Source organism: Bombus impatiens, unplaced genomic scaffold, assembly GCF_000188095.3.
Source record: "Bombus impatiens unplaced genomic scaffold, BIMP_2.2 scf_0362, whole genome shotgun sequence".
NCBI classification, from domain to species: Eukaryota; Metazoa; Arthropoda; class Insecta; order Hymenoptera; family Apidae; genus Bombus; species Bombus impatiens.
Window position 1 is genome coordinate 83,883 of NT_176781.1, and position 15,479 is coordinate 99,361.

General features: G+C 28.4%; 4 protein-coding genes and 1 long non-coding RNA gene across 12 annotated transcripts; 3 read left to right on the top strand and 2 right to left on the bottom strand.

Annotated features, from left to right (window-relative positions):
• The first annotated feature begins 124 nt into the window (after window positions 1-124).
• On the top strand, window positions 125-4,924 carry LOC100743590 (protein lines). The gene is made up of 2 exons (XM_003489715.4): window positions 125-1,132; window positions 1,802-4,924. The coding sequence occupies exon 2, from the start codon at window positions 1,930-1,932 to the stop codon at window positions 3,712-3,714; it is 1,785 nt and encodes a 594-aa protein (XP_003489763.1). The 5' UTR covers window positions 125-1,132; window positions 1,802-1,929; the 3' UTR covers window positions 3,715-4,924.
• A 391-nt stretch (window positions 4,925-5,315) lies between these two features.
• On the bottom strand, window positions 5,316-5,981 carry LOC117151691. Its single transcript, XR_004461787.1, has 2 exons — window positions 5,918-5,981; window positions 5,316-5,573 (listed from the first exon to the last, which is right to left on the bottom strand). It is a non-coding gene; the product is annotated as an uncharacterized LOC117151691 (long non-coding RNA).
• A 20-nt stretch (window positions 5,982-6,001) lies between these two features.
• Window positions 6,002-8,682, top strand: LOC100743467 (protein FAM98B). Of its 7 annotated transcripts, XM_033320872.1 has the most exons (9): window positions 6,002-6,107; window positions 6,214-6,262; window positions 6,617-6,983; window positions 7,071-7,361; window positions 7,458-7,756; window positions 7,828-8,036; window positions 8,103-8,207; window positions 8,247-8,333; window positions 8,474-8,682. In XM_033320872.1, the coding sequence occupies exons 1-9, from the start codon at window positions 6,017-6,019 to the stop codon at window positions 8,644-8,646; spliced, it is 1,671 nt and encodes a 556-aa protein (XP_033176763.1). In that variant the 5' UTR covers window positions 6,002-6,016; the 3' UTR covers window positions 8,647-8,682. The 7 variants fall into 7 exon arrangements, with proteins under 7 accessions (XP_033176763.1, XP_033176762.1, XP_012241431.2 ...); XM_033320871.1 differs by having other exon boundaries at window positions 8,103-8,333; XM_012386008.3 differs by having other exon boundaries at window positions 8,130-8,333.
• A 525-nt stretch (window positions 8,683-9,207) lies between these two features.
• LOC100743792 (transmembrane channel-like protein 7) lies at window positions 9,208-13,322 on the top strand. Of its 2 annotated transcripts, none has more exons than XM_003489716.4 (4): window positions 9,208-9,751; window positions 10,001-10,230; window positions 10,335-10,576; window positions 10,691-13,322. In XM_003489716.4, exons 2-4 carry the CDS (start codon window positions 10,053-10,055, stop codon window positions 12,587-12,589), a joined length of 2,319 nt encoding a protein of 772 aa, XP_003489764.1. In that variant the 5' UTR covers window positions 9,208-9,751; window positions 10,001-10,052; the 3' UTR covers window positions 12,590-13,322. The 2 variants fall into 2 exon arrangements, with proteins under 2 accessions (XP_003489764.1, XP_012241426.1); XM_012386003.3 differs by having other exon boundaries at window positions 9,208-9,733.
• An 885-nt stretch (window positions 13,323-14,207) lies between these two features.
• On the bottom strand, window positions 14,208-14,980 carry LOC100743902 (ribonuclease H2 subunit C). The gene is made up of 3 exons (XM_003489717.3): window positions 14,796-14,980; window positions 14,417-14,649; window positions 14,208-14,338 (listed from the first exon to the last, which is right to left on the bottom strand). Exons 1-3 carry the CDS (start codon window positions 14,938-14,940, stop codon window positions 14,318-14,320), a joined length of 399 nt encoding a protein of 132 aa, XP_003489765.1. The 5' UTR covers window positions 14,941-14,980; the 3' UTR covers window positions 14,208-14,317.
• Window positions 14,981-15,479: the final 499 nt, after the last annotated feature.

Here is a 15,479-nt window from a genome sequence, read left to right on the forward strand (position 1 = left end):
ATCATATTTTTATTACTATAAATATAATTATCAAATTAAGCAAATGATAAATTTGGCCATATAGTACGTAATAGAATAAAGAATGTTGAATAATTTATTTTTTTTAATCTTCTCGGCTTGTATTAAACATTATACAATCTTTCCTATCGGTACAACTATCGAAATACGTCGTCTTACTTATAATTTCACATTAGGCAAATCATTAAAATAGAAACTGTTTAACAAGTAAGAATATGTATAAATTTTTAAGCGCTGCCATCGATGCAGAGTTGCCGATCATCTCGTGTATTTATTATACGACTTTTTGATTTTGATTACTTTTATTAAGAAAAATGAAAAAATAGGCATTTAATGAATATTTGATAAGGTTTAGTAACAGTCTGGAGGCTATTGTTAAAGTAATTACAATAATTCGTACTTAGTACATTGTGGAATGTGCGAGGAGGAGCTACTGTGTTACGCAGCTCTGCATGATGCCATCCGAAAAATACGTAATAAACACGAAGAATTCGTGTCTTATGCATTATCGGGTTAATATTTTACCACTCGACGTGAGATATGAACTGTTTAATTGGAGCAGATTTACGGCTAAACAATATAAATCCGTATTTCTTATTTTTACTCGGTAGCACGTATACGTGGCAACAGAGCAAAGTTGTCTGAGTGCTCTGTCACTTCCTAGTCAAAAGAAATTCTTCGAGCACAAACAATAATATATTTACACTGTTAAAATAGTGAAATACGGTATAACTCGAAAAGAATACTGTCAAATATTCTCTTGATATATTTTAACTGTCTGTCAAGGTATCGGTAGAGAATATTTCTGTGTGCATATTAACGTATCACCAAGCGTCGGTTTATATATATTACATGTGCAACCTGTGTTAAAGTCTTCACGGTTAACATCTTATGAATGTGTCTGGCAACAGATATAATTTCAAGTTTATTAGCAAAGATGCCTCGCATATTAAGTAATTGATTGATCACGGCATGTAAAAAGAATATACACATATATCATCGTATGAATGAATGCGTAAACATATACACACATACTTATTTACGTACACCTATAAAAGTATTGGAATTTACAAACATTTCAGAAATTTAATGAAAATTGAAGTCAGTTCTCTCTGTAAGTTTTAATATTATTCTTTATTTTTCTGATTGATATTATTGCATTGATTCATTAAAAATTCTCTTATAAATAATATTTTAACCATCATTGAATAATGAAAATTCTGTTTTATGACAGATTATATTTATGACATTTCTTCTGATCAAACTTCATTTTAGGTCACCAAAAATTTTTGACTGATTCTTATATTTCCTGATAATATATGACAATGTTTAAAAAGACCAGTTTTGGATTTAAGAAATTTGGAATTTGAAAGTTACTTTTGTTTCAAGAGATATATTGGATTCTGTGCCGAAGAATATATTTACAAAACAGTAAATCACAAAGTTGAATTTTTAAATAAGTGAGGCTGTGTTTAAATTTAAAGTTTTGGATTGGATTTTGATTAGGTTAGGTTAGGCTTGGGTTAAAACATACTGATTTGATTTGAAAAGTTTCTTAAGTTCAAAATTGATGTTTTTGGATTCTATTCATTGAATACTATCAAATAACATAGATATTGGTTAAAATCTTTTGTGCCCTAAAATAGTCTTCTTTTTAAGAAAAATAAAATAAAATAGTATTTGTAATATTTAAATATCTGATATAGTCAAGAATATTTTATATCATAAAAAGTAGTCAATTTCCAAAGGATTTAAATTAATGTGTTTTCTTTTGTCAATACAGGTATATTGTATCTGCTAATGTGTTTATGACTTTTGTACACACAATAAGCTGATGTTGACTATATTTCATGAACCTGATGACAGAGTATTATAAGCTAAAAGAAGAAAGCAGCAAGAATAGTGCTGCTAATGGTGCTTTGGCACTGTTATTATTATCCTCCTAACAACATAATGGAGGAGCCAGCAAAGAAGAAACAACGCATTGAAAATGATGAAGTTGAAAAAGATACATTATCAGATATTGAGCAATTGCAGAATAGTCTGTTGACACAATGCTTATGTAATATACCAGAAAGCAGTTTACGTAAACCATTCACTAGTGCAACAGTAGAAGCTGCAGATGGCACTTTTAGATCTTCATTATTATCAGAATGGGAACCTGATCAAACCTTAGAATTTATAAGTACTTTACAACTATTATTTGATTTAGCCATTAAACAAAATGTTAGAGGTATTATGTGCAGGAGAGTAGTAGATGTTTGTGATGCGCTGGCGCGAAACGAGCATGGCATTATAGATCAAATAATTGACCTATCATGTACAACAAATAAATTTATATCATTTGCTGCTAGCAGAGTTCTTGCATCATTTTTTATTATAACAAAAGAAAATATTGACACAGCATGGTTGGAAAGATTAACACAATCTTTAGTAAATACTCATTCTCCAAGCCAAATGCTATTTACTTTGGATGTTGTAAAAAGAGTTGTGGAACACAAGGACTGCAGTATTCATCCTCTTGAAGATACAGACAGTATAGTGCCACCATCTCATTGTAATACAATATCAATTGCTGATACAGAAAGTTTTGATAGTACACCAGTAAAAGCAATGTGTGTCAAAGCATTAGAATCCAAATGGACTATACTAGTATCAAAATTTGATGCTATTTTAAGTTCATATACGCCACAACATGAATCAGCTGTCATTACATTTCTTGATTTGTGGGAATCCATCATTTCTGTTAAAGCCAACTTATCTGTTATTGATACCAAACTTTTTTATTCTCAATTAGACAACCTGGTTGTACTTTTAAATGCCAATGTTCCTGGTGTGATTTGGAGACATCTCCTTGGGTTATTTAATGAAGTATTGTGTTATGGAAGTACTTTGGCCTTACAAGATGTATTGCCAGATGAACCTTGTTCTCTTGCACATTTGATTGTAAGAGCTGTAAAAGATTGGAGATTATTGGATGCTCTACCGTATCGACATGGTTCTGGAAGATTTGGAGGAGGATCTGGTGAAGGTGATCGTCCTCTTCTGCAAAAAATAGTGCTTTTAGTTTTAAAAAGTGTTGCTGTGACAGTTAAAGAGACACGTAGCGATTCTAGTGACTCTTCCTTGGGTTCTGAAGCAGAAGATCTTGATGCTGATATGGCAGTTATTGAGAGGAGCATTAGAGAAGTTCTAAGACAACTTGATCAGTGTGTTAAGACATTAATGCCATTTCATCCTGAAATGCCTTTATCACAGTGGGTTGTACAAATGTTCCATGATCAAGATGATTTTTTAATTGAAGGCATGGTATGTTGTTTAGATGTAGCTGTTGGTTTATTTTATAGAGGACCTCCACAAAATGATCTTGGTCATATGCTTAGTCCAACTTTAACTTTCATACAATTTATACATGCTGTATCACATGATCCAGATGTTTTATTAGATTTACTTGTCAGTAATGAGACCTGTTTCTTATTATACTTATTGAGATTTTTGAAATATGTTAAAAGAAATTGGACAGAATTTGTCTCTTGCTGTGGAAGAGAATTAGATGATACCATGACAATATTGATAAGACTTCGTTTAGCAATTGATAGATTAGTATCAAAAGATTTGTTTCCTTATAACATAAATCCAGTTCTACGTTTGCTAGAAAAGTGTGAATCCTTCTATGAAGGAAATATAGACAACTAATTATTATTTGATTGCATGATGAGATTCAAAATTTCAATTCACTAGATGTACAAATTGTAAGAATGAAAGCTTCGTCATCTGGCTTATTTTATCAGTCAGAAAGTAATACAAAATTGTATAATCTTATTGACTTCATTTTTATAAATGACTGACTTATACTACTGTCTTTTGTAGTATTAAATATTTAGAATAATATTAAAAGATACAGAAAAAAACATTTCTATTTATTATATTTAGCAAAATTTTATTCATTCAGAACTATTGTTGAAGTTTTACACAAGAATTATTTTTTGCATTTCATGGTTGAAGTATAAATGGATAAAAGTAGTACAAAGATTAGCTAAAATTATATGCTTCACAATGAAATTGCACTTTTATGGTGCTATGAAAACATATTTGCCAAAGCACCATTGGAAATAAATTTAAATGTATACTACTAGAATAATATTTATATCTATATATAAAGGTTAAATGTACAATTTGCCAGTCAAATAGAATTATGTAAGTTGAATCCTCTGATGTGCACTACTAAATATGTATAAAGATATACTTTTTTGTACATTACAAAACTAAACTCACAAAAGAGTATATTAGATTCTAGTATAAAGATTTTTATAAAATGCATTTGAAAAATACATAATATAAAAATCTTTTAAAAGAAGGATATAAATAAATTATATCAACACATTAGATTATAAAATTGACTTTGAAATTTTGTGCCAGAGGCATAATAAAATATTTAACTGTATTAAATCAAAATCTATAACATTTGTTTGTTTAACAGTAATAAATCTGTAACAGAATTCTAGGACACCACTGTTATATCCACGTACTTAAATACAAGTGTAAAATTAAATAATGTTTATTAAAATGAAAGACATTGTCATATTGTCATGATTTATTAACAATGTATAAATAATAATGTTGTAAAATATTACAAATATACAAATGTAAAGTTACTGGCAATGTAAATGCAGTTATTGACATTTAAAGTTATGCCAGTATTAATAAATTATTAGATACAAATGGCAATGATTGTTCCTATAAGTTAAAGTTAAGAACAATATTTGCCATTGTTGTTTTGGAATTCTCTACAAATTAAAGTATTTGTATATATTAATTGTAATGTTAATTATGCATACCTTAAAATTATCTTTGTAAGTATGGTACATGTAATACACTAAAAATCTACATATTTTTACTTTTATAATCATGATCTAATTTTATTTATCATTTCCCTTTGTAGATTTTTTACTAGTATTCGCAACTTACATATGTATAATGTAAAATATAAAAAATAATAAATTATAGACATGTATTGAAATGTTAGTAATGATCGGAACAAAAGTTAAGTGTAACTATGAAATTACAAACACGATTATTGGATACTCTACATACTTATATATTAGTTTAATGTATTCTAATACATATGTATATGTATGTCTTTATGCTAGTGTACAATCCACAAATTTGCAAAAATATTACAGAATTTAGGATGAATTACAGATTACTTAATAGTAATGTTTGAAATTTAAAGTACATGTTCCAACATCCAGAAGAAATTTTATGAAGATATAGAATTTGCGAATTAAGGACTTATGTATGTTAACATATAAAATTCACGGGGAAAAAAGTTAAATCTAATTCAAATATCGGGACTCAAACAAAATGAAATTAAAGAAACACGTTATATACGTATGTAAAACGTCGGAGCACCGCTTCAGGAAGGAATTTTTAATAAATAGTAGAGATTGCCAATTAGCAAAACAAAATTTCGGTCGATTAGCAAGGCAGCACTTTACATAATTCTACGTACCTATGCATGTGTTGTAATTTTAGGACATTTTCTTACCGCAATGCTGCAAAATAAAATCATACCAGATTACATATATTCGTTCTTTTTATTTAAAAAAATTACAATAAATAATTATTTTGTTTTAAAATGAAACATTGCAATAAAGATATAAACCTTACATTTTTGTGACTTTATCGAAAGCTGTATTATATTTTACAATTGAATTATATTATACAATTATGTGCATATTGTTACTTAACATTGTTCAGGACATATGAATAGATAAAATTATTTAAAAGAGTCAGTTTTCAAAGGAAATATCTCATTTCTTTGATAGTGTTAGGTAATATTTCAATTTTTGCGGACAATTCAAATCTACAAAATTGGAGAATTCAAAATAGAACTTACCGCACAGAAGATGTAAGCACAAACAATATCTTATACATGTACATCTTATACATATATCTTATCCTATCTATACTATTATCTCTAATACATCTACAATCTATGATTTCATACATATACGTATATACCTCACATGTTCCTACACACCTCATATTAGAGTCTGCCACATTGACAGTGTATACGGCAAAGAAAGGTATTGTGTTTAATTTGTTAATATTTTTATTGTAAGTATGTATCATTTTGGTTTCATTAGAAGATTTTATGTTTCGGTAACAATTACTTGTTTTATTCAATTAAAGGTTTTGCCAAAATGGAACTTAAATTACTGGAGAGAATGAAAAAACTTGGGTATGTAATTTGAGGTTATAATATTGAACGTTAATCTATTAACTGCCAATATTTTTTCGAAATTGTATAATTTTATAAATGTTTTAGCGATTTTTAATGACTTAAAACAAAAAATGTTTAATGGATATCGTGATTAATGTTAATTCGAATTTTTATGATCTTAGAATAAAAATAATGGCAGTTAATGAATTAATACTAAAACTATACGATATTTAAAGGAAATTCGTTATTTTCATGCATTTATTTAACTTTAATTGAACATACAAAGTTACTAATATGATGTGTTACTTATAATTACATATTTAACATAAATTTTATTAATTATGTTATTTGATAAATTATTTTATTTTATAGGTACAATGGTCAGCTGACAGACCCCAATAAATTTAAGGAGGCTGTAAAACAAGGTCCAAAATCTCCAGAATTTACAAAGCTTGTAGCATGGTTAGCAGATGAGATTGCAATACTCAATGATATTGATGAAACTATTCATGCCATAATGTCTCCAGATGATTCTAGTTCTTTCCTCTTAGAGTTAAGCTGTTTTCTTAAAGAATTAGGATGTATGAATGAGAGATTAATGACTGGTAATGTTAATACAAGATTAGCAACTGAACAAGATAGGTACATTTTGTTAGATTTTTTAGGAGCAGAATTAAAAACTTGCAGATTATTAGAATTTAGGAAGCATAAAAGTTCGAATTCCATGGCTGTCGTTGTTGTAAGTTACCATTATCAAAGTAGGACAAAAATATATAAATGATGTTATAGTTTTATTAATGAGAGTTTGTATATATACTCTATGTAGGAAGAGAGTGACACAGCTAAAGATCTTAAAGATATGTCAATAGCTTTAAATTTTGAAAGGCCACCAAATGATATCACTTCTGAGAAACTTTTTACAAGACTGCAAAATAAATTGACTGAAGTGTTAAAAACGGCTCCTTCTGAGCTTGTAGGCCAACCATTAATTAGTCATCAATTCTCAGAAGCAGATTGGAATGATCTTCAACATTTACAACAAGAGTTACATGATGAATACAGAATGCGCCGTGATATGTTGCTCAAGAGGCTCGATGTAACAGTACAATCTTTTCTAGTAAGTATACATAGCTATTTTTAAGATAAAGTTACAAAAGCTATTTATATTTATGTATAATTTAAAAAAACGTATGATTTCTATTTCCAAATATAGTGGTCAGACAAAGTAAAAGCTCAAGAGGCTGAGTTAAATAGACAATATGAAGAAACTAGGAAACTTTTGAATGCAGAACCAGATATTACATTTGCTGATTTACTAGCAGCAAGAGATGATATTGCATTAATGGAGAAAACAAGCAACGCAAGTGTTAGGAAAAATACTCAAAGTGAAATTAATAGAGTTATTATAGGAGAGGTACCAGACAGAGGTGGAAGACCATATGAACAAGAACCACCACCTCCCGAAATGCCACCTTGGCAAAAGGATAGAGTACCTGGACCTTTAACTTCTGGGTAAGATAAAGTAAAAAAAATACGTTTTGGTAAGATCATTCAAAATGAATATATATACTTTTATATTATAGCGGAGGTCGAGGAGGTGGTAGAGGTGGTGGGCGTGGAGGTGGCAGTTTTCAAAGTTCTAATTCTTACACCAGTGATAATAGAAATTCATACAGCAGTAATACTGGTTATGTAGACAATGGATATCAGGGTTCCAATTATGCTTCTAATAGTGGTGCATATGGTGGACAAGGAGGAGGATATGGAGGAAAGCAAGGAGGAGGATATGGAGGTGGTTATGGAGGAGGAGGTCAAGGAGGTGGTTACGGAGGAGGCCAAGGAGGCAGTTACGGAGGAGGAGGTCAAGGAGGCAGTTACGGAGGAGGAGGTCAAGGAGGCGGTTACGGAGGAGGAGGTCAAGGAGGTGGTTACGGAGGAGGAGGCCAAGGAGGTAGTTATGGAGGAGGAGGCCAAGGAGGTGGTTACGGAGGAGGAGGCAGAGGAGGGCATGGTGGCGGCTATGGTGGACAAGGAGGTGGTTATGGAGGCGGTGGAAATAATACTTACGGCGGAGATAACAGAGATGGAGGTAATTAATTGAAAAATATAGATAATAAAAGTGAAAATGTAGGATATATATAAGTAAATATAGTAATTTTATAATAGTGTTTCATATAAATTTTATAAAGAATTTTAATCAAATTATTGATTAATAATCAATTTATTTAGGATACAAATCTGAATATAAAGGCGGACAACAGTATCAAAGAGGAGGTAGTGGTAAAGGAAGAGGAGGTAGAGTTCAGGGAGGCTGGAATCAGGGTGGCGCCAATTCTGGAACAGATAACTATCAGCGTGGTGGATATAATCGTGGAGGAGGTCGAGGAGGACGACAATACTAAAATATTTTATGTAAAATATTATTCTTATGCTTATAATAGTAATAGAAAAAATATTTACATCACAGAGCATAATAATTAATATCAATGAATTTTTATATAACATATAATTGCTTAATTTATATTATATTTTTAAATATTATGTGAATTGAAAATATTAATTCTAAACTAAAAATGAATTAAAAACATTGATACTATTTTTATAAGATAAATTATTTACTCTTATAGAATTATAATAATTGTTATATTCTACTTTAGAATACTTTACTGTGTTCTGAATGTTAATTTTGGCTATGTACTTGTGTTTGAATTTTGTAAATATGCACTTTTTTTGTACAATGAAGAAATGACAAGTGTGTTAAAATTAAGTTGTATAATGTAATAATGTGAGGAGATTAATTGATTGATTAAAATATTTAATTGTATAAAATACTTATTAAATATATATTATGATTGCATATCAATAATTTATATTTGAATGTATATGAATATATATATATATATATAAAGCATATAACAAGTGACTTAATTTTTTTATTTTTTTTTTTATCAATTAATTAATTTGTAACTAAAAGCAGGAACATTATTACACACATTTAAAAATCTATTAAAAAGTTAATCGTACTCAGAATTTTCTGTTAGTCGTAATTAGAACATTGATATAGTGCATTTTGCAGAAGTAGAATGATACCTTCTATATTGCTTTTGGTTCATGATTCAGTGTTTTATCAGCCGTCTACAAATTACACGGGTTTAGATATATGGCAAAACAAAATGCCGATGTGCGTTTTCTGGTTGAATCGTTCTACTTATTTTGCTTTAATCACCTGGAAAAATAAGAAATTCTGCCATACAGAAATACTAAATTTAATATTTGTTTGATTTAATATGTTGATATCTCGCGTAATCTACGTCATAGTTTACACCTGCAATCTATGTATGTATCATATGACTTATGAAGATCAGTGTTTTGCATGTTAAAGTGTTATTTTTTTATGAGTACTGTTATCGACCAGAACAAAAGAATGATGATATGTATCCCCAAGAAATGACACAATTACAAAATACTTGATCGACTGATTCATCTTCGGTACTTCTTATCAATTAGGTACTTATAACCGAACATATAAAATCTTATTGTTAGCGTTATTTCTTAGTGGAACTTGTTTAAATTATAATTTGACAGAAAATTATAAAGATTCATCATTTATATGTATGTATATTAACTAATAATTAAATATATAAAAATAATAAAAATTTGATAAATATTAGATGCTTTTATTGTGAATTGGAATGCAAAGTGTTTTAAGTAAATTTACTTATTATGAATAATTTATATTTCAATTTTGTGTGTAAGGTTTTTGAAGAAAATTTCATACATAAATTACAACTATTCATAAAAAGAAAAAATGTCAGGGGGAGAACGAAAGAAACGTGCTTGTGACAAAGGACAAGGTTGGGAAGAGGCTGGTGCTGAATTTTATCAGGAAAGTTATCCCGCAGCAATTGAAGCAGATTTACAACAAGCATTACAAAGAGATCCTTCTCATATAGCTACTTTACTACCAAGTAAAAAGTCTCGTGTTGGTAAGTTTATGAATAATAGACTTTGTACATAAAAGAAACATTGCATGCTTAATATTTTGATATTAATACCAGTTAATGTTATTTGTTCTTGTTATTTGATATAGCAACTGCCAAACGAATACGTAATGATACTAAAACAACATTAAGGAGGCGTACTAGTACAAGATCTCGCGGTACAACTACATCAAGACGTATGTCAACAAATATTCATGATGCAGCAGTGTCTATGTTACCAGATTTATCTGAAAACTTATCTAATGAAGAACGTACTTGGGAAGAAATAATGCAAATCAAAGCTATGCCTGTGTGCATGGCACAGAAAATACAATTAAAAAATCAGTTACAAGTATGTTAATGACAACATTAAGCAGATTAATAGAATTATTAATAGAATTTAAAACTGTTATATATCTGTTTTTATATATATATATATATATATATATATATATATATATTTCAGAGTGCTACAAAGTTAAGATTGCAAGGTTTTGAGCAATTGAAATGGCAACGAAGGAAAGCTTGGCAACAATTTCGTATCAGAATGAAGGAAGCATATTCGAAAATGGAATTATGGAATGATAGTCTTAAAACAATTGGTGGGAATTTTGGAATGGGAGTTGTTGCATACTTTTTATTCATCAAATGGTTATTATATCTTAATATTCTTTTATTTATAATTATATTTTCATTTATTGTGTTACCTGCAATATTATTGAATATGCCAGAAGATGAGTCATGCATAAATTCTAATAATAGTAGTAGTATATCTTGTTGTTCAGAGTTATATTGGAACATAACTCAAGAAAGTAGTAGTATAACAGACATTTTTCAGGGCACTGGTATATTAGAATATACTTTATTGTTTTATGGTGCATATAGTCATATGACTTATGATACTTCTGGTATATTTTTTAATTTACCATTATCCTATATTTCTGCAACTGTCGGTGTATTTATTTTTAGTTTAATAGCTATTGTTAAGTCAGCTGCTAAAAGTTTTAAACAGAGGGTAGTAGAAAATGAAGGCCAGTTTTATCAATATTGTAATTTAGTTTTTGGTGGTTGGGATTATTGTATACATAATGAAAAGTCTGCAGCTGTAAAGCATAAAGCATTATACAATGAAATGAAAGCATTTTTAGAAGCTGAGAGACTAGAAGAAGAAAGACAAAATCGAACGAGAGAAGAAACAACAAAATTGTTTCTCATGCGTTTCTTTATTAATTTAATAGTTCTAGTAGTGTTATGTGGTTCTGGTGTATTGATTTATCATATATTTGAATTTTCACTCGATCAAGTTTCACCACAAGTCAATGAAACATACGACTTGCAATCTTTATCCTTGAATAAAATTGCTTACTTATTTTTTGAATTTCTTCCGTACGTATGTATCGTTGTTTTAAATCTTGCAGTACCATTCCTATTTCGATATCTAGTCTCTTTAGAAAATTATAGTCCTTCATTTGTTATACGCATAACTCTTTTACGAACTGTATTTCTACGACTTTCTTCTTTCATTGTTCTACTCACATCATTTTATAGACTAATTGTAACGGAGGTAACGGATAATAAATGTACTGCTGATAGACGACCACTGTGCTGGGAAACATTTGTAGGACAACAGTTCTTCAAACTCTATATTACAGATCTTTTTCTTCAATTTTTCATGACATTTTTTGTCAATTTTCCCAGGTCATTAATAGCAAAACATACGGAAAACAAAGTATTACGTTTTTTCGGAGAACAAGAATTTGATTTACCTAAGCATGTGTTAGATGTTGTTTATTTGCAAACTATCTGTTGGCTTGGTTTCTTTTATGCACCTTTATTACCATTAATTGCAATATTTGGTACTTTTGTACTGTTCTATATAAAAAAATTTGCTTGTTTAGTAAACAGTACCCCATCAAGTAAAGTTTACAGAGCAAGTAAATCGAATGCATTTTTTATGTTGATTCTATTGATCTCTTTTATTTTATCTACAGTCCCAATTGGTTATTCTATTGCAGAAATAGTGCCATCAAAATCTTGTGGGCCATTTAGAGGTTTCGAGTCTGTATGGTCATTATTAATTGTGATGTTTGCAGAATTTCCTTATTGGCTTCAATCTATTTTATACTTCCTTGGTACTGCTGGATTTGGTGTACCAGCTTTTGTTATTCTTACTTTACTTTTATATTATTATTATGCTGTATCAATAGCAAACAAACACATGGTTACAGTTTTAAAGAATCAATTAGTGCTGGAAGGTCATGATAAACAGTTCTTACTTAATAGATTGAGTGCATTTATTAAACAACAACAAGATCAGAACAAGTATCATCAAGAGCAAACAAATGAGTTAGGTACATTCTCATAATCAGTATTATGAAAGTCAAAATAATTTTTATATAATAATTTTTAAAATGCACAGATTTAATAAGTGTTTTATATAGTCATATGTGAACTGTACAAAAGTTATAGTAATTTAACTAATTTACAATTACTTTTTATATGATAATAGAACTGTCCATCTCAGTTTTTAAAATATACATTGAGCTATATAATGGTATTCAAAATACTTGCTCCAACTATATGGTTTTCAACTAAAAGATATCTAGGAAAACTATTATATTTATTACAAAATATTTTTTCTTAAATTTATTCAGTTATTGAATTTGAATAATTAAACAATTTTAAGTAAGTTACAAAAATAATACTTAAAAATCAGGGTACAAATTAAAAACCGTGCAATAGTAGAAGTCACAGATTGTTTACTATGTATATCTAGCTTTAGTAACAGTAAGAAGGGCTAAGATGCATACACAGTATAGTAATAGTAGTGATAAGGACTTCTTTCCTTTTTAGAGTTTTTATAAAATACAAGACAAAATAATGTGATTGGTTTTTTTGTAGTAATACAAAATATCACACACAAACTTACTTTTTAATTTTATAAATAAGTATTAGGGTGCTTTTGCTAAAATGAAGTGAAGTGATATATGATGGACCTATTTTTAGATTAGCTGGGTATTAGAAGTATGATGCAGTTGTAAATAGGTTGTGTAGACTGATCAGAAAATCCTTAATAATAAGAATACATTTTATAGTAATTTATTACTTACGTACCAAAGTATTTATTAACTAAAAATGCTTTAATTTATATGAAAAATTTATGTTTCTATAAATCTTATTTTTGATGATTGTTTTTGTTTTTAATTTTATCATATTTTAGCAGTAATTTTGTAATATTTATTTTATGTGTTTAAATATTTATTATATTTAAGATTTCTTTTAATATAAACATTTATGAATGTGTCTAATTTTTTAATATTAATTGTTCTATAATTAAAAAAAAAAACTTCTTTTGCCTTTAATACTGCCAATGTACATGAAACTAGAACTAGTTTAACTTTTCTATCTATATACATATATGCATGTATAAAAAAAACTCCATTAGAAACTGTGCATGTATTTCTTACAAATATTCATTCCAAAACTGCCAACTTATGTTAAATAGTCTTTAAAAAACATTTTATATGAATTTTATACAAACATGATCATAAACAAACAGCTGCATATGAACGTCACATTGAATATAACTTTAACAAAGGATTATATTGCACTGATTATAAATTTATAAGTAACAGTCTATTTCGCTGATGTCATTATAAGCAGTATTAAAAATACTATAATATATTACACTCAATACTATTATATATGTGTAATAAGAAAAGATTTTCTGTGCTAACAAAAAGGTAGTAAATGCTTTCATCTTCCCTCATTGCAACTTTTATATATTTATAAAAATAAGAAAATGACTTACAAATATACTATTTATCTTGTAAAAGACTGCACATTTTTGAAACAGCTTTCCTAAATAAACCAAAAATTATTTGCTATGTTTACAATATGTCATAAGGAATTATAAGTTGTTTGTTATGTATGACAAAAATATATGCTCATGATATAATATGGTTAATAAACTACAACATATATAAAATATACAAAATATATTTATTTTTATCTTTGTATTAAAATAGTACAATCTGTATAATCCATTGAATGTATAACATGCATTTTGAATTATGTTAAGATTTACTTTTAATTATGATTCTGTAGAATGTAGCTATGGAAGAAATATAATTAAATATTTATTATATTCTACAAACTACAATGAAGTTTTATTTTTTACTTAATAACTTACTGCTTCAGCAATATCTATCCAATCCATAGCAGCTGCTAAACTATCATTTTTTGATGGCAATTTATCATAATTCCAGTATGTAAAATGAGAGAAAGCTCCCGTGAAGTATAAATTACGTTCAACATGTTCTACTTCTGGTTTTTTGTGTTCAACAAATGTAATACCTTTGTATCCAGAAGGTAGCGTTATCTTTTTTCCTTGAAGTGGATATCCACGAAATGAAGAATTATAAACTATATATAAACAAGGATAATTCTTACTTTTTAATTGTAAATATTAAATATTAATATGATTAAAGCAATATTATTTGCGGAAAAAGATATACATACAAACATGCAAGTATATTTACCGATAATTAATTCAAATTTAATGAACTTACCTTTATCGTCTACTTCACGAATGTAAGGTGTAAAATAAGTAGAAACGTTTGCGGACTCATCACCATAAATTTTGCATGGCATTAAATGTAATACACTTTGTTTTTCTTCGGACAAATCATGATTCATATGTAAACGAATAGCCATGTTTAAACGGAAGTATCGCGTTCTATTTTGGCGGGAACATATTCAATCTATACAGATATCTCTCTTATTAATTTCGACTTTTTAAAATATATCGTTTACATACCTACAAACTGTACGATTAACAACGACAATTGATAATAGCAATTACAATGAAGTGCCAAAATGTCTATGAAATTTTTATAACAATTTTATTATTTATATATCAAGATGCAAATGTGTTATGTGTAGTTTTACTCTTCTGGAATTTATCTTATTATGTCAAATTACTAAGAAATTTCTGAATTTAGAGTGGCTTTAAAATTACTTACGGCATATTTTTGTAATGATTTCAATATTCATATATCAAAATGTAAATAAGATAAAAATAGTTCCAGTCTTTTTGGATTTATTTTATTGCGTATAATTAAGAAATTTTAGAACTTAAAGTAACAGAAATTATTTGCAGTATATGATGAACATAAGATGTATAGTGGGGATGGTCCCCACCTTTCCCGAAATGAAGGGAGTAGGGAGGAAAATTTACCACCGTGGTGCGACGC

What these genes read in the sequence shown, in the direction of transcription:
- LOC100743902 (XM_003489717.3), bottom strand. Translation starts at nt 14,940, where the DNA reads ATGGCTATTCGTTTACATATGAATCATGATTTGTCCGAAGAAAAACAA. An exon ending in TCGTGAAGTAGACGATAAAG is followed by an intron (nt 14,650 to 14,795) that starts GTAAGTTCATTA and finishes GTTTATATATAG; the next exon opens with TTTATAATTCTTCATTTCGT. An exon ending in GGATAGATATTGCTGAAGCA is followed by an intron (nt 14,339 to 14,416) that starts GTAAGTTATTAA and finishes TTTCTTCCATAG; the next exon opens with CTACATTCTACAGAATCATA.
- LOC100743467 (XM_033320871.1), top strand. Translation starts at nt 6,017, where the DNA reads ATGATTTCATACATATACGTATATACCTCACATGTTCCTACACACCTC. An exon ending in TAACAGTACAATCTTTTCTA is followed by an intron (nt 7,362 to 7,457) that starts GTAAGTATACAT and finishes TTCCAAATATAG; the next exon opens with TGGTCAGACAAAGTAAAAGC. An exon ending in CCTGGACCTTTAACTTCTGG is followed by an intron (nt 7,757 to 7,827) that starts GTAAGATAAAGT and finishes TTTATATTATAG; the next exon opens with CGGAGGTCGAGGAGGTGGTA.
- LOC100743590 (XM_003489715.4), top strand. Translation starts at nt 1,930, where the DNA reads ATGGTGCTTTGGCACTGTTATTATTATCCTCCTAACAACATAATGGAG.
- LOC100743792 (XM_003489716.4), top strand. Translation starts at nt 10,053, where the DNA reads ATGTCAGGGGGAGAACGAAAGAAACGTGCTTGTGACAAAGGACAAGGT. An exon ending in AAGTAAAAAGTCTCGTGTTG is followed by an intron (nt 10,231 to 10,334) that starts GTAAGTTTATGA and finishes TATTTGATATAG; the next exon opens with CAACTGCCAAACGAATACGT. An exon ending in AATTAAAAAATCAGTTACAA is followed by an intron (nt 10,577 to 10,690) that starts GTATGTTAATGA and finishes TATATATTTCAG; the next exon opens with AGTGCTACAAAGTTAAGATT.